The sequence below is a fragment of the Saitoella complicata genome (assembly GCF_001661265.1).
Source record: "Saitoella complicata NRRL Y-17804 unplaced genomic scaffold SAICOscaffold_29, whole genome shotgun sequence".
Lineage (NCBI taxonomy): Eukaryota > Fungi > Ascomycota > Saitoellomycetes > Saitoellales > Saitoellaceae > Saitoella > Saitoella complicata.
Window position 1 is genome coordinate 208698 of NW_017567020.1, and position 24523 is coordinate 233220.

General features: G+C 52.9%; 10 protein-coding genes across 10 annotated transcripts; 5 read left to right on the plus strand and 5 right to left on the minus strand.

Annotated features, from left to right (window-relative positions):
- Positions 1-170: 170 nt before the first annotated feature.
- On the plus strand, positions 171-956 carry SAICODRAFT_10343 (uncharacterized protein; the record flags this gene model as incomplete). The annotated part of the gene is made up of 3 exons (XM_019165219.1): positions 171-188; positions 238-351; positions 411-956. The coding sequence occupies 3 exons, from the start codon at positions 171-173 to the stop codon at positions 954-956; spliced, it is 678 nt and encodes a 225-aa protein (XP_019021167.1).
- A 155-nt stretch (positions 957-1111) lies between these two features.
- SAICODRAFT_62376 (kinase-like protein) lies at positions 1112-2964 on the minus strand (the record flags this gene model as incomplete). Its single annotated transcript, XM_019169907.1, has 3 exons — positions 1112-1771; positions 1829-2363; positions 2417-2964. 3 exons carry the CDS (start codon positions 2962-2964, stop codon positions 1112-1114), a joined length of 1743 nt encoding a protein of 580 aa, XP_019021168.1.
- Positions 2965-4029: 1065 nt separating this feature from the next.
- Positions 4030-5732, plus strand: SAICODRAFT_97959 (UPF0052-domain-containing protein; the record flags this gene model as incomplete). The annotated part of the gene is made up of 2 exons (XM_019172134.1): positions 4030-4269; positions 4331-5732. The coding sequence occupies exons 1-2, from the start codon at positions 4055-4057 to the stop codon at positions 5730-5732; spliced, it is 1617 nt and encodes a 538-aa protein (XP_019021169.1). The 5' UTR covers positions 4030-4054.
- A 183-nt stretch (positions 5733-5915) lies between these two features.
- On the plus strand, positions 5916-6908 carry SAICODRAFT_180764 (uncharacterized protein). The gene has a single exon (XM_019165899.1). It carries the CDS (start codon positions 6100-6102, stop codon positions 6778-6780), a length of 681 nt encoding a protein of 226 aa, XP_019021170.1. The 5' UTR covers positions 5916-6099; the 3' UTR covers positions 6781-6908.
- A 128-nt stretch (positions 6909-7036) lies between these two features.
- On the minus strand, positions 7037-8383 carry SAICODRAFT_10347 (uncharacterized protein; the record flags this gene model as incomplete). The annotated part of the gene is made up of 2 exons (XM_019165220.1): positions 7037-8193; positions 8251-8383. 2 exons carry the CDS (start codon positions 8381-8383, stop codon positions 7037-7039), a joined length of 1290 nt encoding a protein of 429 aa, XP_019021171.1.
- A 245-nt stretch (positions 8384-8628) lies between these two features.
- Positions 8629-9728, plus strand: SAICODRAFT_97962 (WLM-domain-containing protein; the record flags this gene model as incomplete). The annotated part of the gene is made up of 1 exon (XM_019172135.1): positions 8629-9728. A coding segment is annotated over exon 1 (1029 nt), but the record flags the coding sequence as incomplete, so codon positions are not given.
- A 2268-nt stretch (positions 9729-11996) lies between these two features.
- On the minus strand, positions 11997-16951 carry SAICODRAFT_10349 (uncharacterized protein; the record flags this gene model as incomplete). The annotated part of the gene is made up of 2 exons (XM_019165221.1): positions 11997-14874; positions 16146-16951. 2 exons carry the CDS (start codon positions 16949-16951, stop codon positions 11997-11999), a joined length of 3684 nt encoding a protein of 1227 aa, XP_019021173.1.
- Positions 16952-17880: 929 nt separating this feature from the next.
- SAICODRAFT_73803 (N-terminal nucleophile aminohydrolase) lies at positions 17881-18860 on the minus strand (the record flags this gene model as incomplete). The annotated part of the gene is made up of 3 exons (XM_019170893.1): positions 18511-18860; positions 18356-18452; positions 17881-18301 (listed from the first exon to the last, which is right to left on the minus strand). Exons 1-3 carry the CDS (start codon positions 18758-18760, stop codon positions 17881-17883), a joined length of 768 nt encoding a protein of 255 aa, XP_019021174.1. The 5' UTR covers positions 18761-18860.
- A 218-nt stretch (positions 18861-19078) lies between these two features.
- Positions 19079-21411, plus strand: SAICODRAFT_97971 (uncharacterized protein). The gene is made up of 2 exons (XM_019172136.1): positions 19079-19229; positions 19281-21411. Exons 1-2 carry the CDS (start codon positions 19121-19123, stop codon positions 21284-21286), a joined length of 2115 nt encoding a protein of 704 aa, XP_019021175.1. The 5' UTR covers positions 19079-19120; the 3' UTR covers positions 21287-21411.
- An 835-nt stretch (positions 21412-22246) lies between these two features.
- On the minus strand, positions 22247-23071 carry SAICODRAFT_32180 (uncharacterized protein). Its single transcript, XM_019168137.1, has one exon. It carries the CDS (start codon positions 23046-23048, stop codon positions 22407-22409), a length of 642 nt encoding a protein of 213 aa, XP_019021176.1. The 5' UTR covers positions 23049-23071; the 3' UTR covers positions 22247-22406.
- Positions 23072-24523: the final 1452 nt, after the last annotated feature.

A 24523-nucleotide genomic window follows, 5' to 3' on the forward strand; every position in this document is an offset into this window, starting at 1 on the left:
GAGATCGCCGTAATAAAGACATTGATGGTTGGCGATTTGTGTACGAGAAATGCCGGTTGCTTGCGGTAACGACGATTTCTCCCGTCCTCAGGCCTGCTGCCCCTGAAACCGTGCATGCCGGGATCGTCAGTTCCGTAACGTCGCGATTTCGAAGAAAATACGATCCAGTCATGTTCAGATCACTCAAGGTATGTCGCCTTTTTTGCATTGAGCAGCATGATCTAATTGTTGGCTTAGTACCTCACCGCGACCGGTGTTGCCGCCGTCGGTGGAGCTTCGCTCTTGACCTCTAACCCCGTCCACGCCGAGGCTACTCCGTCCCCCTCTGACCGTCTCGGTCCCTACAAGAAGGTACGTGCCGTCATCATCACTGTGTTTGTTAATGGATTAGTACTGACTGACTGCGATAGCCTATCTACGACACCCCAGTCACCACCACAACCCTCGAATCCATCCCCCCCTCTCCCCTCGAAGTCCACATCCGCCTCGCCCGCCAAAAGGTCTCAGAAGAATATTTCGCTGCCCGCGCCCACCTCCACTCCGCCGTCAACTCCTGGATCGGATACGAGAAGGCCGTGGAATCCACCCTCCGCGAAGTCGCACCCCGAAATGAAGAGTTGTTGCCCGGAGCGATTTATGTCGTTGTTTCTGGAATGGCTGGATCGATCGTCGCACGTAACAGGATTTGGCCGTTGCGGATGTTCACCTCGGCTCTTTTCCTCGTCGGTGGAGCGCACTATTTCCTTCCTGAGACCGCGAAGAATGTGAGTGAGTTGGCTTGGAGATACGAGCAGCGTACTGTGCCGCAGGTTGCAAAGGTACATGCGGAGGTTAGGGAGAAGGTCGAGACTGCGATCCATAATGTTGAGGAGGGTGTGGAGAGGGCGGAGAAGGTTGTTACTGAGGGTGTTGAGAAGGGGAGGGAGTATGCTAAGGAGCATTTGGAGCAGAAGTAAAATGTCGATCCGGAGTGGGATCTATATACCATGGTTGTCGATGATACAGAATCAAAATATATCCTCGTTATTGATAACAAATCACCCAGCGATACAACACTACAATTATAAGCCCACCACAACGAAAACTCGACAAAACATGCATAATGAAAACATCACAAACTCATAGCCCTCCCACCCTGCCCCTCCTCAACCTCAAGACTCGCCCTACTCCTCTCCTCCTCCTCGAGTCTCTGCTCCATCTCCCTCCTAAACTCCTTCAAGAACTCCTTCTTCTTACCACCCTTGAAGGTATACCCCTTAAACGCCAGATTCTTCCTCATCTCCAACGCGAGTGCTCCGTGGACTCGATCACGCAACAGCACATCCCTTGCACGTTCAGCGGCTCCGCCAGCGGCTGCACCGGGTGCGGCGAGGGGTTCGTCCGTGCTGAGTTCCTCGAAGTAGCGGGTATCAAAGATATCCTTAACCTCCGGCTGAAATGGAGCTTCTTGATCGCGGAGGGTAGCCCAATCGATTCCCTTGAACCACGGGTGCGCTTTTATCTCCCCCGCATCAGCCTGAATCCCACCATCTCTCTCTTCCGGCCTACCACGCGCAGTGGCATACATCGAGTTAGGCCGACCGGCGGTGCGGGTGGAGAGGGAGGAACCGAGACGATCTTGACGTTCGCAGATAAGGCGGGTGATGAGGTCTTTGGCTTCGGGGGAGATTCGGGGGCCGGAGGGGAAGCGAAGACTTTCGCGCCAGCGAAGGATCTTCATGCGGGTTGCGTGACGGGTCTTGGAGACGAAGGGGGGGAAGCCGTAGAGACACTGTGTGTGATTGTTAGCGCTTCCAATTATGTCAAGCTTGCGAGCAACAATCCATACCTCGAACAGAATAACGCCAAGACTCCACCAGTCACAGGAAGCGTCATAGCCTTCCCCACGAATGACTTCAGGCGCCATATAGGAATTCGTACCAACGACACTGTAAGCTAACATCCTCTTCCCCTTCTTCTCCCTCCAACTCAGAACGTGATCACCACCCCCAAACGCCCCTTCACCGTCCGGGCCGAGCTTGTTTAGGACTTCCGCCCCCTTCCTCCTGTCAATCGTATCCCCCTCAACACCAACCCCAGTCCTCCTCAACAAATCCCTCCTCTGCGCCTCATAGTACGCCCCATCATGCTCCCACCTCAAATCCGTAGCCAATCCAAAATCCGAGATTTTCATATGACCTCGGGCGTCGAAGAGGAAGTTGTCGGGTTTGACATCGCGGTGGATGAAACCGAGGGCATGGGTTTCCTCGATACAGAGGATCATTTCCGCGATGTAGAAGCGGGTGAAGGGTTCCGGGAATGTATCGCGTTCGATGAGGAGATTGAGGAGGTCGCCACCGGGCATGTATTCCATGATGAGGTACCTGTAAGTCCCAGGGTCAGTGTATGTCGCTGATATCACAACTCCGGAACGTACAAAAAGTCAGCATCCTGAAAACTCCACTTCAACTCCACAATCCCACCCTTCCCGGCCTCACTCCCAGCAGCCTTCACCAACACATCACGTTCAGCACGGATATGCCCTTCCTGACCCCTCCTCAACATCTCACTCTTCTTGATACACTTCATCGCATACACCTTCGGTTTATTCGGGGCGCCCATACCATCCTTCTCTTTGACGAGTTTGACAACGCCGAATGCCCCACGTCCGATATTCTTGACGGAGACAAATGAGCCGGGTCCGATTGCGCGGCGCATGTTACGGAGGTAGCCTTCCTCCTCCAACCTGAATTTCTCCAAGACCTCGGCACGGTCTTGTGGTGTCAAACTCGGATGTGACAAAAGCTCTTCTTCCAAAGCCTTGATACGCAGAGCGGGTGGGGTGTAAGGGTACGCTGGAGAGGGGGACGAAGCAGACGGGTGCAAGATCTTGGAATAAGCCAACTCGAAATACGTCTTTGTCGCGGCCGACTTCTCGATGGTTGTCGGAGTAGGCCTAAACCCTTTGAGCTGCCTCTCGAACATCTCCTCGACGCGCATTGCCGTTTCTCGCGTAACCCTCCTGACAACCACGGTACTCACAGCATCGATCGTGCTGATCTCGACTTGTGGTTCCGATTGGGTTGATTTAGATGCGGGGGAGAGAGGTGGGGAGAGCGGAGTTTTGGATGATTTGGGTTTAAGGGAGGTAGGGGAGACGCGCTTCTGTTGTACCTCCAATTCGGCGAGAAACTTGTCCACTGCGTCGGCGGGGAGGGGAATAGGTGGTGCTGCTCGCAGCGGTTGGGGTGGAGCGGTCTGCAATAGCATAGGAGCAGAGATAACTGAACGGCTCGCAACTTTCAGGGGCATGTTGGAAACTGCGAGTTTGTCAGCTCAGCTGCAAGAGTAGGCAGGGAATGAAGAGAGAGAGCGGTACCCATGAGCTTCGACCCCCCACTCGTCTTCTGCCAATTCTGCAACAACACCCTTGCCTCTTCCTCATCCCTCGCATGCGCCACATGTTCGAACGCAATCGGTGCGGATATCTGATAAGTCCGGCGTTTAGCTGTATCCATTTCCGTTAGTTCAACGACCGTAACCGTAATAAAGGTAGAGAGTTGGATACCATATGAACGGAGACTCGCAAACGTCAAGAGATCCATGAATGACTTATGCAGCACCGGTCGATTCTTGGCGGATTTAGGGGGCCGGAGGGGTTCGCTGGCTGCGAACCTGGCTGGGCCCATGACTGGCTTTTGCTGCTTCTTTCGACTGTTCATCATCCAATGTTATACGTCCAGCTCACTGGGAAAACTGCGATTTGGTAGAAGGAGAAGAAAGCAGAAGAACGACTTCACATAAAGGGGGATATGATGCGGGCGTGGCGGTCACATCAGCGAGATCCGTGCACTCGTATATGCTGCAATCAAATGCTGCGAACAGGCCATGCTGTAGCAGTTAACCCAATGGTATCATTCATTGGGTCGCAACAGCTTCTTGATGGGCAAATGGTGTAGCAGTTGAGCTTCCGACGTCCAGCCTCCGCATCCGCACCCCGCGCTGCTGCCATACACGTCAACACCCGCTCCGTGCCCCCTCGGACTTCCCCACACTCAAAACACTCCACCATCGAATGTCCTCCCCACGACCCCATACCCGCAACCGCCAAAGAAAAGGCTCGTTCTCATCCTACGGACATACACCACACCACGTCCAACTATCGGATGGTTCAGGCAGCGCAACACCGAGTTCGCCGAGCTCATTACGGGAGGAGGTCAAAGTCGAGCCGGCGGCGGCGGAGGAAGGGGAGGAGGAATACGCTCCTGTACGGCTCGTCGTGTTTTCTGGGTGTGTGTCGCTTTTCTTTCGTTTGATCATGGCAAATTGCTCATTGTAGGATGGTGTGCAGTGGAACGGCGTGTAACGCCCTAACGCCTACCCTTCAATCACTTTCGTCGTCACATTGTACGTATATCCTTCCCATCTCCGACAATGGTGGTTCGACAGCCGAGATCCTCCGCGTACTCGGTGGTCCCGGGATCGGTGATATACGCTCTCGACTCGTACGACTCATCCCAGATCCACCCGGTGTGGGCGGGGATGCGGTGCGAGTGTTGATGTCGTACAGGCTCCCAGAGGCAGACAAAGATCGGGCACGGATGGAGTGGAACGAGTTAGTCGAAGGCCGTCACGCCCTATGGAACGGCGTCCCCTCCGAAAAACGCGAACTCATCCGATCTTTCTTCTCAGTAGTCGGAAGCGAAATAAGCAAACGCTCCCGTCCCCCGCACAACACCTTCGACTTCCGTAACGGATCAATCGGGAACCTCTTCCTGACCGGAGCTCGCCTATTCTTCGGATCCCTCGAAAGCGCGATTTTTTTGTTCGCGTCGATTTGTGGGGTGGCGCCGTATACGAGTGTGTTGCCTGTCACGAATACGCAATTTGCGATGAATATTGCGGCGATATTGGAGGATGGGACACTCATTGCCGGTCAATCCCAGATATCGCATCCCACACCAACCCATATAACACCTCGCGACCCTTCCCAGCCATCCTCCTCTACCGTCTATGACACGGATGAAGATGAATTGGCACCACCCGGAACTCTACGCGGCTTGGTCTCGACACCAGACCCCCACGTCCCGACGAAATCATCCGCATCCCTCGCACTCTCGAGTCCGATTACGAGGATCCACTACATCTCCTCCTACGGGCACGAAATCCTTCCCGCCCCGAACCCGAAAGTCGTCAGAGCCGTCGAGGGGTGCACTTCGATCATCTACTCCATCGGCAGTTTATACACGAGTATCATTCCTACTCTCGTCGTTAGGGGCGTTGGAAGGAGGATTAAGGAGAGAGATGTACCAAAGGTGTTATTGCTGAACAGCACCCCCGATCGCGAAACAGGCGGAATGACCGCCACAGACTTCTTGCGCGCAATCGTCCGCGCATGTCTCGAATCCCAACTCGCCGATACCGGAATCGTACCCGTTACGGTTTCCCTCGCCACCATTGACTCCACACCGTGGTCGTCCTACATTACCCATGTTGTTTATTTGAGGGAGAGTAGAGTCAGGGTCGATGTTGGGGAGATTAGGGGGAGGGGGGTTGAGTGTATTGGGATTGGGGGGAGGAAGAGGAGGGAGGGGTGGGTTTTTGAGGGGGAAGGGTTGGGGATGGTGTTGGATGTTGTTTGTGGGGGTGGGCGTAATGGGCATGGGGAGGAGGGTGGGAATGGGGGTGGGAGGGGAGCGAGGGGGGTTGTCGTTGGGGGGATGGGGTTGGAGAGGAGGATGACCTTGAAGTGAACTTGGAGAGGCCCATTTGGAGTTCTTCTTTCTGGAGTATATGTTCAATATCCACGATACCCATACCACCGGCACCAGCACCAGCACGACAGTCCAACCGCCTCCTTGACAAATAACAACAGAGATGTCTGCGCACTTGTATGAAGCCGTTGTTCGTGGGTAAAACCTGGAGTAGACAGCGGGAGTGACAAGGGTGACACACAGACCGTGTATACGTACACATCGTATTCTTTCCATTCACTTGACGTTCTCAGCAGGCTGTGCGAACGACTGATTGTATGCGCCCTCGCAACCTTACCCACCTTCCCTGGGACCCTTTTGTCCCGCGCACCCCCACCACTGCACCCAGCATATACACCCACCTACCATGGTCAGCGACCAACAGCTCCTGCTGGCTCACGAGCCTTACTGTTCTGCCACTTCTCTTCTGTCGTTACCTTATGAACTTACTTCATCCATCCTTTCGCTGCTTGACCAGCGTTCAGTGTGCGCAATGCATCTCACGTGCCGACAATTGAAGTATAGCACACAGCTCTACGTCCGCTCAATTATTTTGGTGCCGAGTCGATTGAGACATCCCTTTACTGGTGTCGATATGCTCTCTTTCGATGGAATCCCTCGGGAGGTAGCCGAGCAGTTTAGGGATGTCGAGTTCGACGTGATGAAGTGGACTCCCCCGAAGTTAACTGTGCACGCCTCTGCCCCCCTCGAACGCGCCTGGAAATCCTTCCTAACAAATTCTCTCCTCAACGAATGGCGCCGATCCCATATCCCCCTCCCCATCCTCCACAATGCCGCCGCCGTCCGCTTCGTCCTCAACTGGGAATACCGCTCCATCATGGAAGAAGACCTCCTCTATGTGGCATACTTGTTCGGTGTGGGATTGGGAAGGGATTGGGTCAGGTGGAGAGAGATGAGGTGTGTGATGAGGTGGGAGTTGAGGATGCATGCGGGATTTTGTGCGCATAGGGTTGAGTTGGAGATGATTTGTTTTCCGTGTTTGGAGCATGATATCTTGCATAATGGGTCGGGACATGGCGCTGTATGAATTGGTGGGTTACATATGGGGTTCATCCCATGGCCGGCATTAAACGGATTTCTTGGAGATTACGAGGCGCTGGACGTTCCCGTTGACATTGGCATGAGTAACGTATAGACGGCTAGTACTGCTAGACATGATATGGTATAGAATGGTATGATCCCATAGGTTGAATCCTTGCGCAATGCTTACTCAATGCCCATCTTTCCAACACCAACCTCCAGCCCCTCCACCACCTCATCTACTCCACCTGCCCTCAACCACCTCAATCGGTCGTAGGTCGGGTAAATTCCTCAACAACAGCCTCAACCCACATCCCAATCTTCATCCACAACATCCGCTCTCCTTTCCCACGGTCCTCTTCTCCTGCCTTTATCACTTTTTCAATCTTCCAACCCCCGTGCATCATAGGCACCCCCCACCTCTCCTCCAACGCTTTGGACCAATACGTAAGATTCTCGGACCGCCGATACGGGAGGTCGGGGATGGGATGATATCGTGTTATTAAACCGAACGGGCGGGAAGAGAGTGTGGTTGCCGTGTTATGGGCGTGGATGAGGGGGAGACCCGTAACGAGGGCGGCGAGGAGGGGATCGAATGTCTGTCTGACATCTCCGTAATCGAACATCGCGTACGATATCCCTCCGCCCAAGCATTGGGGCGGGATGGGTGGAAGACCCTGGGGGAGGAAGTGGAGGATGACGGCTTTGTACCAGTGGCGAATGTCGTCGAAATCCTCTCGGGACGGGAGAGCTCCGAGGCTTACGCTCTCCGTTGCAAGTCTCGCCTCGATTCCCTCGATCCACGTCTTCACGCTCTCCCGTTCAACCGAGTTGATTGGTGGGTTCGCGTCGCGGACTGCGATTCCTTGGAGTACGGCCAGTGTATCGAGGGAGGGTTTGTCGATTCCGGGGAAGGGAGACGTTGAGTGGCGGGAGTACGTACGAGCTGCGCGGATTGCGGAGATGGCGAGGCGAACTAATCCCATATCCTCCGACTCCTCCACTTCATTCTCTGCTTCCTCGGTATTCTCAGCGGTCGCGGTGGGCGGTGACGACGGAAACCACGCCGACTTGCACAGATCGAGAGCATGGATGAGATCTTGTCTAAACCTCCCCGGCGCGAGCTCAGCGGCCAGTGGCGGTGGGTGCTCCACCCTCTTCTCCTCCGGCGGTAAAGGTACCTCGTCATCGCTCTCAGCATTGCTCTCCTCATTCTCGTCTTCGTACTCTTCTTGTACGTCGTCGTAGGAGGCGTAGCAGGTTGGTGAGGACATGATGTCGGAGGAGCCGATGAGGGAGGCGTACGCCGAATCCCTTCCCCGATCAGGAGTGCTGGCTAAAGAGGAAGACTTCTGGGGTTTGTACGTCCCCCGAAATATCCGTGTCGACTTCGCGAAAAAGTGCTGAAGATGCTGGATGCCTGTTTGCAATGTGTCAGCTCACCCACAATAGGCAAACACGTTGTAGATAAACAAACTTCCTAAAGCCATCACGGATGAGCGTGAGCGGGCAGAGTTGGCAAAGGGAGTTTCTTGGGGTTTTATGTAGCCTTTGCGGCGGTTGGTCCGAATAGATGAAGAGGGTGAGGAAGATGGTGGTGGAGAGGACATGCTGTATCAACTTCTAAGCACTGCCAGATAACGTTCGCTTTGAGGAGGATACCTGATAATAAATCCTATTTACAGTCAGCCAGCAAATTGTCTATCTGAACCCATTGACTCCAGCTGAAGAGTTGGTCGGTTGCTCGTCATTGCCAGGGTACCCCGGACGTAGGCCCGCACAAGTCCGCAGTCCACGTTGGGCGGACCGCCACACCTTACCCCCTTCCAGAGACCCGCTCAACACCAACACCAAGAAACACGATCCCTCTCGGTCCTTTCTTGATCTGCTTCATCCTCATCAGGGGTTCCTTAGGTCGGCCAAGATGCCACCTGGCATGCTCCGCCTGAACGCCCGACCCAGCGACAATCCCAACGACCACATCACCTTCATCAAACCCCTCCCTTCACCTCAAAATGAAGCCATTGCTCGCGACTACCTCTGCAGAATCGCAGCTAAGATCCACCCGATCATGAGGGACCACGGAATGGGTGTGATGAGCTTAGATGAATTTCCACCGAACAAGGAATTTTGGGGACGAAACTGGAATGCGGGGGAGAATATCGAACTTGTCCTGTTATCTCATTCTCAATCATGGTTGCCATTTCAGCATGTGCAGAATGTTATGCTGCATGAGTTGGCACACATAAAACACATGAATCACGGTCCCAAGTTCTGGGCATTCCTCAAGCAGTTACAGAATGAGATGAGGGAACTCGAAGCGAAGGGATGGGAAGGGGCGGGATTTTACGGGCGCGGAAACTCACTTTCCGGGGAAGTGGTGCAAGGGAGAAGAGAGCTTCTCGCGGCCGAGATCCCGGAGAATTTGTGTGGTGGAACCTGGACCCGCAAAAAGCGCCGTTCCACAAAACCCCGCAAGCCGAGGAAGAGAAAGTTTGCCGGTGATGGTGCCAAACTGGGTGCAGACGAATCCAAACGCTCACGGCTGGAAAAAGGAAAGAAAGTGGCGGCCAAGCCAAGAGTCGCACAGAGTATACGCGGGCGCAAACTCCGTGCCGCGGCGGCGGAACGTCGAATTGTTATCGCGAAGCTCAAGGCAGATATGGCGGATGAGACGTTGATTAAGGCAAAGGAGGAGGAAAACCGTCGTCTTACCGCTCTGGGCGAGAAAGAGCTTCAAGGCAACGATGACACCACAGATGATACCGGTTCGGGGGTGGGAAGTGATACCGAGGACGAAGACCCGACCGAGGACGAGGGAGAGGAGGTGGTGGAGGTTAAACCGGAGCCAGAGGATGAGTGGGGCTTGGACGCGATGAAAAGGGAGATGGAGGAAATGTGTGGGACTTGCGGGGGACAGCCTCCAAGCTCCTCGACGATCAGGGCGGCTTCGCTGCGTGAAGAAGTCGGTGCCGGGAATGATGAAGGTAAAGGTGGAAGCAAGCAACGGTCTGGCTCGGGCTCTGGTGAGGCGTCTGCTCGTGATCCTGATCGTGGCAGCACAAGGGAGAGAGGTGGTGCTGTCGCTGGGACAACGCGAGACGGCGCATTCTCGATCCGTGCGTACCTCTCTGGTAACAAGAACCGTGATCCGCCTTCTTCGGATGACGACCACCGCAAGCCGAAACGTCTCCCAAGTCGTGAGAAGGGTGAAAGTCCACCAAGGAAGAAGGCCAAGAAAGAGAAGAACGGGGAAGAGGAGAAGGAAAAGAGGCGTACGGCTAAGGCAATAAGGGTATCGACGGAGTCTCTGCTGTGGGAGGAGGTGAGGGAGCTTGAGGAGGAAGGGGATAAGGCAAAGTCGGCAGAGAAGAAGAAGGAGTCAGCGCAGGAATATGATCAAACGTTCGAGAGGGCGAAGATGGCTTCGAGGTTGAATAAGATAGAGCACAGACAGGAGAGGGAAGAGCGTGGGATCGAGAAGGAGAACAAGACGAGAAAGGAGGAAGCTGAGAAAGACGAGGACAAGAACGGGCAAGACGAAGAAACGGAAGAGGAGAACGTGCACTGGAGGAATAGGATTCTCAACTTGATTGTAGCGGAGGGGATCGATGAGATGGATGATGCGACGACTGAGGAGGAAGATTTGGCCGGTGGCGACGATGGAGAGGATGACGAGGATGTGTATGGTGGAGGACTGGCGTTGGTGGTTCCTGCTGGCGTTGAAGGATCAATTGGTGGAAGCGGTGTTGGTGTCGCTGTTGGCGCCAGCGAGGGTAATGGCACGCCTGTCAGGACGGTCGCACCGGGAGAAGTAGTAAGGGAGGTGCCCAGGGTTGCTACCGCTCCAGTTCTTAGGTTTCCGGCGGCACCCGAGCCGAGTAGGGAAGCTGAGGAGGCGGATGGAGGAGCCTTCAGGAGAACTGGAGGCAATGCCCCGCCAGCAGAGAATCAAGGAAGAGATGCGCCGCCAAGGGAAGACGACGACGGCTTAGCGACGCCGACGACTGAAGAGATGAACGCTATCAGAGCGAGACGCCGGCCTGGGTTGTTTGGCATCGGAACGGATACAATTGAGGGCGCAGCAGAATCTTCGGACGGAGCAGGTGGTTCTGATACTCCGGACACGAATACTTTCCCGGATCTGAACTCTTTACCATTCCGGGGACATGATAACCTCTTTGGGCGTCACCGTGGTATCGCGGATTCACCCGAACCTGGCGGTCGTCGAAGGTTCAATATGGAAGGGCCGGAGGAATCGCTGCCAGGCTCTAGATCTGGTCGTGAGGATGAGGATTCGCCGTTACCGCCAACTTTTAGCGGACTCCCTTCCGCTCCGAGTGGGCCGTTGCACGAGCGTGACCATGTGAGTTCGGCGACTTGCTCAATGTGTGCGTTATGCCACCCACCGCCGCTTCCTGAGCAGTGTGAAGGTTGTGGATGGCCATTGATGAATTTTGGACACGGGCCGCGTACCGTGTACCAGTCCCGAGCAACAATAACCGCAGAAGATGCAGAAGCTAGGGAATTGACTCGGATGGAACGAGCACGACGAGAAGCACGAGACGCAGCACTACAAGCGGCTTCACAAAATGAACCGGCACGCGCGGTGAGTTGTCCGTGCTGTACGTCATTGAATGGGCCGCCTGTTCCTGTCTTGTGTGAAGTTTGTGGGAATCTGCTGCAGCCGGAGATCTTTGGGGAGGATGAGAAGTGGAAGTGTTCGTGTGATACCATGAATCATGTTGATATGGGCAGGTGCGGGGCTTGTGGGAAACCCAAGGACTGAGAGTTGGGTCGTTTTGTTGGTGACGTGTATGTGTTGGTTGGAGGACGGCGTTGTATTGGTACTTAGTATCTGCTTATATCTAATCTATCCTATAACTTAAGCTACAGCGCTATAGCTAGCAATCTTAGCTGAGAAATACTCGGATGACACAATTGCAACTGCATTCAATTTCAATTTCATGGATAATAGTAAGGACAAGGAAGCGACAATTGTGATGACCGTGGTCCGATTCAATATCTAGTAAAGTAAAACAACTATCGCTCAAAAGAGCACATCCTAAATATTTCAATAAATCCGTCTAAAACGAAAAGCGACCCGTGGTTGGGTATATTAGAGAGCGTGGTGGGTCCATAAGACAAGAAGAAAAAAGAAACGCCGGGGCCTGTGCGATGCACCCAAGAAAGAACCAAAAAATATCCAAGCTTTTTCACTGTCTAGGCAGTAACACCACCAAGACCAGCCGCATACGTCAAACTCCATGTCAACGACATACCTCCATCGAGATAGTTACTCGAGAAGCTACTCGAGTTGAAGAAGTTCCACGCAGCAACCGGATCAGCATTGGCATAATCAAGGTATAGAATACCCTTCCATCCATCAGTCACACCACCAATGATGGACGAGATCTTCGCATCCCATTGGTGCTGGATGAAAGTAGGCTGACGGACGTAGCCAGAGACGGAGATAGAGGGGATAGCGTGGATACCCTGGATGTACTGCTCGAGGGTACCGAAGTAGGTAGTGTGATCGGCTTTGTTCATGAACAAAATACCAGTGACGAAGTTTCCGATGAAGTTCGCGGGCTGGATGGTGTTGTCGGTATCCATCAACATGTACGAGTTGAGCGACCTCTTGATAACTGCCAACATGAGGTTCGAACGAGCCTCCATGTCGTTGTCACCAATAACGTTTGCCCACATCTTCTGCGCGTACCACATGTTGAAGTCCTCAGAGGAGGACTCCTCATCCTTACCGTCACCGGCCTCAAAGATTCCCTTGGACCAGGAGTGTCCGACGAACCAGTCGAAAGCACGCATGACGGGGTAATACTGGTCATTCGCAGAAGGGTTGGCAACATCACGGATCAAGTTGTTGACGTACACCTTGTTCGCAGCCGTCAACCACGTAGGGTCCAAATGTCCAATGATGGCGGCGGCGTGGATGTGGTATCCGTAGTGGAAGTGATGGTCGTTGTACCATGTGTTTCCGAAATCACTCAGAGATCCTTGCGAGAATCCCTGGGTAGAGATCAGACCAGCATAGGTAGTATCGTAGATCAAAGGCCATTGCTGAGTGTTGGTCTGGAACGTCGCAAACGCCGTCTTCAACTTGTTCAAACACGTAGTCCCGAGCTTCTTGTCACCAAGCACATCATTGATCGCCAAACAAATATGCGCGAACTTCGCCAACGCCTTTCCAGAGTAGTACATGGAGTCCAAATCAGTCTGAGCATCGAAATCCTGGCTAACCTCGGAGTTGGCAGCAGACGCAATAGCAGCGAGTGCCTTGGTCGTGTAGGTCGCACTCTTCCCCAGAGGAGACCACGGCAAGAATCCAACATCAGTAGGCAAATCATTCTCGACCATCTCCCAGACGTCAGCAGCATACGCAGTCATCAAACCCATCGTCGTACTCTGCAACTGAACCAAAGTCTTGCCAGCGAGGGTAGCGGAAGCGAAGGACGCCTCGTGGTGAGGAAGAGCAAACATCAACAACGGAACAGCACGCCCAGTCTTCGCATAATTGAACGTGTAAGATCCGTAATCACCCTGTACGGATCCACCAAGGGTAACGCCAGTAGCGTAACTTCCAGCATAGGTGTCGTAGACACTAATAGCACTCGTGACGGTGTAAGAGGGGTCAACAGCACCAGAAGTGGTAGCACCTTGGGTGTTGGGGACCTTCGCGATCTGGATCACACCAGAGAACTGTCCACCAGCGTTGACAAGACGAGAGTTGGACACGACAGTCAAGTTAAACGCCTTCTGACTCGTGGAGTCGGGGAAAGCGTACATAACCCACATCTTACCATCCTCCAACAAGATCTCATACTTGTACGAGTTCGAGTACGGAGACTTGACCTGAGTCAACGAGCGGACGAGGATACCAGAGTTGAAGGCAGGGGTGAGCTTGTAGTACTTTCCAGTGACGAAACCCATTCCGTTGACCATGGGCATCAACAAAGCCTGGTTTCCGGATCTGCTGGCAGCACTGGGCTGGAAACGGACGTTGACGGACATGTGATCGAGCTTCTCCAACGACATCGTCATGTCGGTATCGAACTCCTGAGCGGAGAAGGACAAAGAGTGCATTCCACCAGGGTTAATGTAATACTGCACCGGTTTCGCAGACGCATCAGGTCCGTAGACTTTTTGTCCATCATCGACGTGAGAGACCATCATACCGTAGAATCCAGTCGAGTTGTTGTTGATCCAGGAGAGAACGTAAGGGTGGGTCCAAGCGGGCTGCTCTTGTGTTCCGAGGTACATGTTGCCGTAGAATTTGTTCGTCTGGATGGGCTGAGTGAGGAAGGATCCCGAGATGGAGAGAGGCTTCTCGGTGTGTTCGCGGGATCCGAACTTGGAGGCGGGGTTGTCAAGGGCGATGGGGGCGAAGAGACTGTTGGAGGAAGGCTTGGCGACGCCGGCGGTGGTGACTCCGGACGCACTGGTCGAGATCGTCTTGGTGTTGATTGAGACGGAGGAAGCCAAGGAGGAAGTCTTCGTTGTAGCAGCCGTGGGAGTCGGCGCAGAGGTCACGGCACCAGACTTGTCCAAAGAGGTGGTGTAGGTCGAGGTAGCCAACGTCGTCGTCGCACTTGCAGGGATCTGCGCAGTCTCGGAAGCACCCTTACTCGTCGACACGGAGACAGAAGCGACTACACCGCTGGTGGAGCTCGTACTAGTCTTCATGGTGGAAGAAACGTCGGAGAGGGTAGCCTTAGTTGAGGAAGCAGCGGCGGAAGCAGTAACAGTCTGGGTAACGTAAACAACACTCGAAACAGTCTGAGTAGTCTTCACCGTCTGCGTAGTTTTAACCGTTTGAGTCGTCTTGACGGTCGAAGTAGCCGTACAGACCGCCGCGGTTGTCGTCGCGCGCTTCACCAATTTGTGCACGGACCCAGCTGGAATGTCGATCTCCGCAGCTGCCGAAGCCGCAGCGTATGCGTCGCGCCGGGAATGATCGTGCAACTGAGAGGATTGGAGAGGAGTAGCGGTGGTGGAAGTGAGTGTGATGAAAATGAAAGTGATAAAAAGAGCGACCTGCGCAAGCGAGTGAGAGCGGAACGACCTCATCGTGATCGAGATAGAGCTAGCACCGAGGAGTTAGACTCTGGAATTCTCGAGATCGGTGTGCGACGCGTGTGGGAGGGAGCGTGAGTGTTCTGCGAGTGTAACTGTCGAAGCAATTGAAGTTCGAGGAGCAGAGAGATCGAAGGCTCGAGGTTGTTCGTTTGCGATCGCGTTCCGTGAAAAAGAATAAAGTTGAAGTTCGAAGTAAATCACCCGGACCAGCCGCGATGAACTCGAAAAAGAAATGAAGGGAAGACCGAGACGAAGGTAGTCACAGACACACAGAACACTCCCCAAACCGGGCGTCGCACACTCTTATACAACGTACCTATCTGCAAGCCTCTCTCACAATGAACCAAACGGTCGATCTACGTACACCCACGTCGTGCTACATTTCTACGATGGATGCGCTGGATCTCATGGTTATATCTTACCACGACACGACGGACGGGTTCGCAGCGTTGCGTGTTGATGGCGAATCGAGCAGTGTGTTTGTTTTGGAGTGGCGGTGTTTCGTTTGGGGTGTGGCGCGCCGCACGGTAAATGGGCTTTGGGTTTAGTGCGCTAGGTGGGAACCGGTGGTGCACAGACTGAGTGTGGCTATGCCAAGATGCCGTGGAGAAGGTGTTTTGGCTATGCTGGATTCGGGTGGGTAATGCCGGCGGTGTCGTGGGATCTTTCATGCTCTTCTTTGTTCGGGTCGCGATTGGTCATAGTCATGATCCGAAGGTCTTGGCGAGAGGTGGCCCGGAGGGAAAGGAAGGGCCACTGGACGTACCATAGTCGAGGAACTGGCCTATGTGATCGCATGAACTGGGAATGGTCCATCAAACTGTTACTAGTACCAGACTCAGCAATCTCCTCAAGATGTTCAGGTGTGCTGGCACGTGTGTGCACCGCCTTTCCCACGCCTCAACACACGCATATATAGTTACTTGCGACGGAGTTGCGCGAGCGCTATACATCCTAACACACCGATAAAACCTGTGCTGCAAACCGTGACGTGTTCGTCTAGGATTGTAGACAAAATAAAGTCCTCAACGTTAACCGCATCCGCAGGCAGGAGGCTTGAACGGAACGTATCACGAAGAAAATGTACATACATGTAGTTTCAACAAAATTAGGTATTACTGGGTATCCAAGAACACATACATGTCCCTAAAGCAATACACAAAACTTCCACAATCTTCTTCCAAATATTAAAATTCAAGACAAGAAATGACTCCCACGCATGCACCGAGTCCAAAACTTTCCCATACAGCCCTTATAGTTTCTCACACGATCGCTTACAAAGCGTAAACCAACCCACCCAAAGCAACAACACCGGCCATCAAACTCCCACCAACCTTTCCAGCACCGGAAGACGCGGTCGAGCTTCCACTCGCAGAGGGCGCAACAGAAGACCTGGCAGCGGTAGCAGAAGAAGAAACACGAGTCATGCTAGCACTCCTGGATGCAGAAGCAGAGGCAGAGGTAGCAGCGACGGCGGCAGAAGCTGTAGAGGTAGCGGACGAAGCAGCGACGGAAGCGGAGGAGGAGAGAACGGATGAGACGGAAGCAGCGACGGAGGAGATGGCGGAGGAGGCGATAGAGGAAGAGGAGGTAGTAGTGGTGGCGGACGCGGTGGTGCCGAGAGCGGACATAGCGGCGCTGGAGGCAATGGAAACAGTGGAGATCGCGCCGGCCGCAGCGTAAGTCGAGGACGCCTGAACGCAGGTAGAGCACAACTCGATGGCGAAGTAGTGCGAGTAGTTCACGTCCCCTTCAACATCCATGATCCTCAACGCATAATCCGTGCCCGGAACAAGAGCCGTAGTAGGGTCCCACAAATACGCTCCGTCGTTCTCAGTGCTGTCTGCGAGGGTGGTGAGGAGGAGGAGGTTGTTCGCGTCACCCTTCAAGAGGGCGAGGGAGACGTTGCCGGAGGCGGAGTCGGAGGCGAAGGATGGGCTCCAGGTGATGGTGAACACGCCGCCACCGGCTTGGATGACGGTGCCAGATACGGGGGAGGTGAATGCGTTGTCGGTGGTCTGGGATTGCGCAAGGGCGGTGGTAAGGAGGGAGGCGAGAGATGCGGCGAGGGCGAAGAACTTCATCGTGTATTCTGTTGTTATGGTGGAACGAGTGAGTGGTGTCTAACGAGTGACGGGTTGAAAGAGTGAACGACGAACGACGAACGACAGACGGTGAAGTTGACAAGATCCAAGCAGCAGCGGGACGGGAAGGAAGTACTTATATTCGTATCCATCTAGACTATTCACTATCTGAACAATCACGGCAAAGCCTCTTCAGCCTACAGTCTAGGATTAAAGCAGACCCAGAACGCACGGATCTCCTCGTATGACAGGTCTAAGCTCCCGCACGCGGTCGTTCAAGACTTCGGTTCGATCGGTAGACCGATCCATGCAAGCTTTTGCATAAAGCCAAGCCCGCCCCGTTTGTACATCCAATGAGAGATGCCAAGGACGTTTTTATGGTGAAATACGGGCAGTTTGTTGTTGTTTTGGGGGTGAATGCAGGGTTCTCTAGAGATCTGGTTCGGGAAGAAGATGCGGGGATGCAAGGGATGAGGGAGGATGCGTGCCGCCGTGCGGGAAATGGTGAGGTGGAAATGACTGCGCCTTTACTCACGGAGAAGAAAGGAAGGGAGGTTCGTTTCAGATACGGGTTTGGAGATGTCTGTGTCGGCTGTTGTGACCTGTCGATGTCGATTAATGCCTCGTTGGGGCGTCGAGTTCAGCTCTTATCCAGCTCTTATACGTCGGTCTCAGGATGTCTGAACTGCTTAAGACCAGAGATTCGCCTTCAGTAGATTGCTCATAGAGTGTCGGCGACACCATTCATCTATGCGGTGGCCTATTTTTAGAATCACTTCCCACATTAAGAGGCAACAGAGATGCTCTTCTCCTTTCCCTCTGCCGCAAACGAACACGAAGAGTCATGATCAAGGCATGCGCATACACCCCACTCAAAATGCACAACATCTGATATATTCCAATCTTCCCAATGCAACTCCCATTTCTCTCTAATCCCTATCAGCAATACTCTGCAACCTTTCATCAATCTCCTCTACACTCAACCTCCTAAACTTTCCCCCCTTCCCCTCCACGACACCAATCTCAATCTCCGTCGCCTTAAAATCCACACTCAAAACACTGCTCAAACACATAATCCCCATCTCCACCGTTTCCTCAAGCGTCTCGCACCACTTATCATCTCCATTCGCTCCAGGGGCGGTGGAGCGCTTGTATCTCTTCTCGAGCCAGTTGGTGGCTTCGGTCATCTTGGGACCTTGAGCGACGGCTTTGTAGCCGGTATAGTAGCCTGCTGGGTCGACTTTGAAGACTTGGGGACCGTACTCTTCGTCGACGCCAACGTAGATTGAGGAGATTCCGAGGGGACGCATGGAGGCGCGTTGAGTTGAGACTTGAGCAAGGTTGGCGATACTTTGTGAATGTTAGTAAGAATGTAGAGAAGAGGCAGGCGGTTGGGATTCGGACCGTTTGGAGAGAGCGTCGACGGGCATGTCATACCCATACTTATAACGGAACTCAGCAGCCTCTGACCTCGCCCTGTTGATACTCGCTTTCGCATCCGCTACAAACACCTTCATTAGCCTCCACCTTCATTTGTGACCCCTTCAGGGTTCACTTACGCATCATCCCAGTAACAACAGCCCCAACCCCCCCACTAACCTCAAAAATCCAACTCATACTATCCGCATCGAACAACTTATCCGGCACCTTCTTCTGCGAAATAACGACTGCGCAATCACGGCCCTTGATACCGAGGGCATTGATGGAGGCATTGGTGATTGCTTTGAAGGCGTATTCGACTTGGTAGAGGCGGCCTTCGGGAGAGAAGATGGTGATGTGGCGGTCGTAGCCTGATTGGGAGCGAGACATGGTGGGTGGTTATGTCCTGTAGATGTTCGGATGGGTATACTGTGGGCCTCGTTTCTGTTCCTCAGCTGGATAGGACGCAATTGAGGGTGTACTGCTGGTTAACGTTGCTCGAGGTCGGCGCTGCGCATACGCGTACGTACGACGACGCATGATGCAATGACGGTGACAAGCTCAATTCGTCGCAAAGGAACATCCATTGTTTTCTCATCATTTAGAGGAGAATTATCTAGCCTACACTCATGCTCAATAATCCTGTTCTTTTTTGGTACTGAAGCTTATCGATACGCCGTACACCCCCAAAACACAGCAAACAGTACTCACACTCGAGAACCCTTAACTTACCCCAGAGCCAGAATCGCAATGACCGCTCCTCAACTCCGTTCAGCACGGATATTTGCTAGAGTCTTTCCAAAGGTCAAGTCGAATGCCCTTTACAATACGAAACACGCACTCTTACGTTGGTTCGACGGTAAGTAAGCTTCGTACAAGAGCTTCAAGGAACCCGCTGACAAGTCTACAGACCTCGGCGCTGCACTTACAAATGACCTGCAAGATGCCTTACAACATGTATCACAAGACATTGGCGCAGATCAGTTGTTAAGTTGGTACACAGATTGCGTACGGGCACATTTCGTGCAGCGGTACGCCGTGCTCGGACTCTCACTCAGCGTTGCGACATTGCCGGATACATTTGCGACGTTGTACCGAGCGTATGCGCATTACTCGACTCCAATACCCCAGAACAATGCTCTCCAGCATGCGTTCAAGGCCTTGTGCACCGGCGCTGTCCCCACCACCACGCTGGAACCCCTACTTGAAGAATGGCTACGAGATAACCTGCAATCAAATGCGAGGCCAGAATTCTTGAAAACAATTACAGCGATACGGGCATGCGGGTTTGGAAGGGTTCTTGATGGTGTGTTTGGCAGAATGCTGGGAGCAGCAGTGAAGGAGGCTGTTCATGAGACATTTGCTGGGCAATGGGATAAAGCGACGCGTGAGCCGGCGCAGGAGTATGTCTTACGGCGCTTTGGAGATGTTACAGCGCTTATTCTGCATGCTTCGAGCAGTACTGGGAAGTTACTGACATCGTACACTGTTGATGTGCTGCGGAATCTACGGACTACGGAGTTGTTCGATATCATCACTGCATACCCAACTTCACAGCCCGCTCTCGAGGATCTCCGGCATATCCTTACCGTACCGGAACACAGGGCACATTTGACCTCTACCTTCTCTGCCGCCGTCTCTAAGCGTTTGTTGCACCCAGGCGCTGACACGGGGTTGATCCTGACACACTTTGTTCATACCGTCCGCGCATTCCAGATTATCGATCCGCGTGGAGTTTTACTGGACAAAGTGGCAAGACCAATTCGTGCATACCTGAGTGGACGGGAGGATATGGTACACTGCATCACCCTTGGTCTCTTCGGCGCCGTGACATCCGATATCGACGGACCCAACCTCGCGGGTGAGCTGGAGCGGAGTGCGAAGGAAGCCGAGGTGGAGGACGAGTGGGGCTTGGACTGGCTTCCTGATCCGAATGATGCGTTGCCCACTTACAGAAGTGGTCGTGGTAAGGATGTTGTTGGTATGCTATTGGGGTTGAGCGAGAGTAAGGATCCGTTTGTGAAGGAGATGCAGGTGTTGTTGGCAGGGCGGCTGTTGAGGGATGAGGTGCTTAAGACTTGGGCGTGTGAGGATGAAGTCCGGACTGTGGAGTTGTTGAAGGGGAGGTTTGGGGAGGGTACACTCAATCAACTCGAGATTATGCTGAGGGACATACAAGAGAGTAAGGTGATCGATTCGACCATCAAGAAAGGTGGTGATGGGAATGGCTTGAGTGCGGTTATCCTGTCGCGATTGTTTTGGCCGACATTGAAGAAGGAGACCTTGAGGTTGCCAGCGGAGGTAGAGGAAAAGTTTGAGGCTTACGAACAGGGTTTTACGAAGTTGAAGGCGAGTCGGCAATTGGCGTGGCATAAAACGCTGGGTGTAGTGAATGTTAACTTGGACTTTGAGGATGGGAGGAGGGTTGATATAGATGCCACACCTGCTCAAGCGGTTGTTGTGCATGCTTTTGGTGAGGAGAGCGAGTTGAGTGTGAAGGATTTGAAGGCAAGGACCGACATGGATGATGCAGGAGTGAAACGCGCACTGGCATTTTGGGTGAAAAACAAAGTCCTGCGAGCAACCTCAGACAACACCTATGCACCCCTTGAAGATGCCTCCACAGCCTCTACCACCACCGCCCCAAGCTTCCTTCCGACTGACGCCGAACCAGCTTCAGCAATCCAGAGTGCAGCCGATGCAGCAGCGGAGGAGATGCGGATCTACTGGCAATTCATTGTGGGAATGTTGACGAACCTGGGGCCGATGCCGATTGAGCGGATGCAGATGATGTTGGGGATGTTGGTTCCGGGAGGGTTTACGAGGTCGCTGGAGGAGTTGAGGAGTTTCTTGGAGGTTATGGCTAAGGAGGGGAAGATTGAGTTGGGAACTGGTGGGGTATATAAGTTGGTGTAAGTCGTCAAACGTGATGCATATTTTGTTAGGAACCGGGGTGCACGGTGTTGATGGGTACTAGCTAATCGCAATGCTGGTATAGGTAGTATAGACGGATTAACAACACCTGTACGCCTGAGGTCCAGTTTCAACCCGGTTCCGCTGTTACCGACAAATTCATCCTATGCATAGGATGAATTTTGAACCACCCCTTTCGGCTCTTCCAGCTGTCACCCAAGAGATTCCGTCCACATCCAACCCCGTAAAAGAATCCGATGTATTGTGAGAAGCCCTGATACTGTTCTTTGGTCATTGCCCTGCGGGCCGGCCCCGGCACCGGTATCTTAACACGAGTCCGGATGTATTCCCTTGTGTACACACAATGACACCACGTTTTCCGTTTCTTTGCACAGACTTCCTCGTTCATGATCGAGAATTCGATCTCCGGTATCTGAAGCATGTCAACGTCGTAGCGAGCTTGATCGCGAATTTTGGCGAATCTCCGGAGCTCCAAGGCCTACATTGATCATAGGACAGCAAGACGTTCACGTTCCCACGCACCTGCCCTTAATCGCCGCTCAGGTCTGACGATTTTTTACAGGCCTGCAGGGGGCCGGGCCCACTTTCGCAGAGGTCGAAGAAGGTGCTACATGTCTATAGGATGGAGCCATCCTGTAGTCCATTGCTTATCGAGGGAGGAGGAGTGGGCGTGGAGGATATCGACCGTTACAGATGGATCTAGGCAGCGAAAGAGCTCTGAACAACAGTAAAGGACTTTGTTTAGGACAATATTGGCTACATGTCACTTCAATCCAGCGCCAGCTTCATCCTGAAGGTACGAGTATATGCGTCTACTCCGGCTTGCCTGCCTTCGGCGTCGCAAAAGCGGTGTTGAAGGGAAAGGTGCGAGGACACCTGAGTGAGTTGTGTATTCTCTATGTTTCTGATCTTTGGTATGAGCCTCGGTTCGTTCCTCCACACAATCGCGCTTTTGCAATCCATTTTCGATCCCCGTTATGCACCGACACCGCACCGGGTTTTCCTGAACACTCGCATCAACCATCATAAGTTAACGTGCCGGTACCCAACCTTCATCGAATAGGTCTCACCCCACCCAAACACACTTCATACCCCAAATCTTCTACACCAAACGCTCCGATACCTTCCCTTCCTCCCTCACCGCCGCCCAAATAGCATCGATACCCTCTCCCTTCTGATCCTTATGCACGAAGAAATCCGTCTTGACACCCTCGTACTCGCCCTTCAGCTCCTTCTGTACTGTGACATTCGAGAGAAACCTCGAGTCCGTGCTGTCGTACTCGTCTGTCTCCATCAAGACCTTTGCTGGGAAAGTCGCGGTCTTTTTTGTGCCGATCAGGGAGAGAGTCGTGAATTCAATTTGGCGCCCCTCGGAGGATGATGAAGGGGAAAGAATAGTCCGTGCCCGGATAACGTACGGCGATGTCAGGTACGTCACCATCAAAGTATTCAACGCCGAAACAGTAAACGCAGTCCCAATCATGACCATCTGCGCCCCTGTCGATTCCATCATTATGAAGATTGGGGTAATTGCTGCTGTCAGACCTAGTGAGCCGACGGAGAAGATCTTGAGGCCGGTGACAGCTTTGCGGAGGGGGGAGTCGTATTCGATGATTTTGGGTGATGGGGAGGACGGAGAAGAGGTAGAGTTGAAGCGGGCGAAGCTCACAACGGACCCACGGAGAGGTAGGGCACGGAGGCCGAGAGATTGGTGGAGACGGAGGGCAGATCGAGTGCAGTTCATGATAGTTGACGGGTTGTTGTCGGCGGAGTTGTATCGATATCTTCGAGCCCGTGTTAACCGTACTTTTTGAGACACTCCAGTGCAGGGACCCGAGTGTCCGTACTCCAATCCTCTTGATCTGTAACACGTAAAAGACCTTTGAAAGTCAAATAGAAAAACAACCGTCTCGGTTTCCGATTCTATATTTTCTCCTGGATAACCTTCGTTTGTGTATCAGCCCCACATGCTCAGCTGTACCGTATGTTAGCTAGTTAAGTACCTGTTTTGAACGTAGGGGTGAATGGGGTTATATTTAGGACTAGCTGACATACATATCGTACGAAGATGAGGCACAGCAGGCCCTGGAACAGTGGCTAAGTAACACGTGCAAAATCACGGGTCCACAGTACCCTCTCCTTAGAGACAGACCAGTCTCGTCCAACAGTATGTCCTCATAAATCCACTTATACTGGATCGTGAAAATAGCAAGAAAGATTCATCCCAATCCCAGGTATGTCGGGACCCTGTAAGCAACCAAAGAGGCATGCGTCCGGTTTACAGGACTTCACGCAGTGAAAGAAAACAAAAATACCCATCATCTCAGAGGATCAGCTTGTCATCTTCTTCCCAGGCGAGCCAGTGCCTGAGCTTTGATGCATTAACTGGGTTCTTGAGAACACTCAATCATTCAGCTTCATTCTTCGGAATTTGGCGAAGTTTGTAAACACCTTTCTGCCAGACGTCGTGAACAATGTAAGGACCCTTCCAACGGGGTGAGAAAACTGGAGCTTGAGCCTGTGAATCCAGGGCGGAGTCCCTCAGCCACACCTTATCTCCGAGATTGAAAGATTTTGGGTGCACAAGTACAGCATTACCCTTTTTATCCTTCACATATCGCATGGCAGCTGTACGTAAACCTGGAATCCCTTCACGGAGCCACTCAATCCTCTCAGCTACCTCAGTACGGTGTTGAGCCTGCCCCATAATCATTGCAGGCGACACCACTTTCTGATTCGCCAATGTAGGAGCATCCACCGGAATTCGGAGCTCAACGCCGTAAACCAGATACGCGGGGGAGGCCTTGGTAGCATGATGTGGCATAGACCTGTATGCCCACAAAACCACATACATAGCAGGCTTCCATTTCACAGTTCCATCATCATTTTTGTCACAATCCAAAATAGACTTCTTCAGAGAAGGCTTCAAAGTACCCAAGAACCGTTCGGCACGTCCATTACTCTGAGGATAATATGGTGTAGACAGATGATGACGAATGGACATAGTTTTGGCCAACTGCTTAACAACATCGTTAACAAAGTGAGATCCATTATCTGATTGGATCGATAACGGCACTCCGTAGCGTGCGATGATCTCTTCATAGAAGAATTCAGCTGTAGTAGCTGCATCAGCTGTTTTTACAGCTCGGACTTCGGCCCATCGAGTTAAGGACTCGACGGCAATAAGGACATATTTGTAACCTTCAGGTGACTCTGGGA

What these genes read in the sequence shown, in the direction of transcription:
- SAICODRAFT_180764 (XM_019165899.1), top strand. Translation starts at nt 6,100, where the DNA reads ATGGTCAGCGACCAACAGCTCCTGCTGGCTCACGAGCCTTACTGTTCT.
- SAICODRAFT_97971 (XM_019172136.1), top strand. Translation starts at nt 19,121, where the DNA reads ATGACCGCTCCTCAACTCCGTTCAGCACGGATATTTGCTAGAGTCTTT. An exon ending in ACTCTTACGTTGGTTCGACG is followed by an intron (nt 19,230 to 19,280) that starts GTAAGTAAGCTT and finishes ACAAGTCTACAG; the next exon opens with ACCTCGGCGCTGCACTTACA.
- SAICODRAFT_32180 (XM_019168137.1), bottom strand. Translation starts at nt 23,048, where the DNA reads ATGAACTGCACTCGATCTGCCCTCCGTCTCCACCAATCTCTCGGCCTC.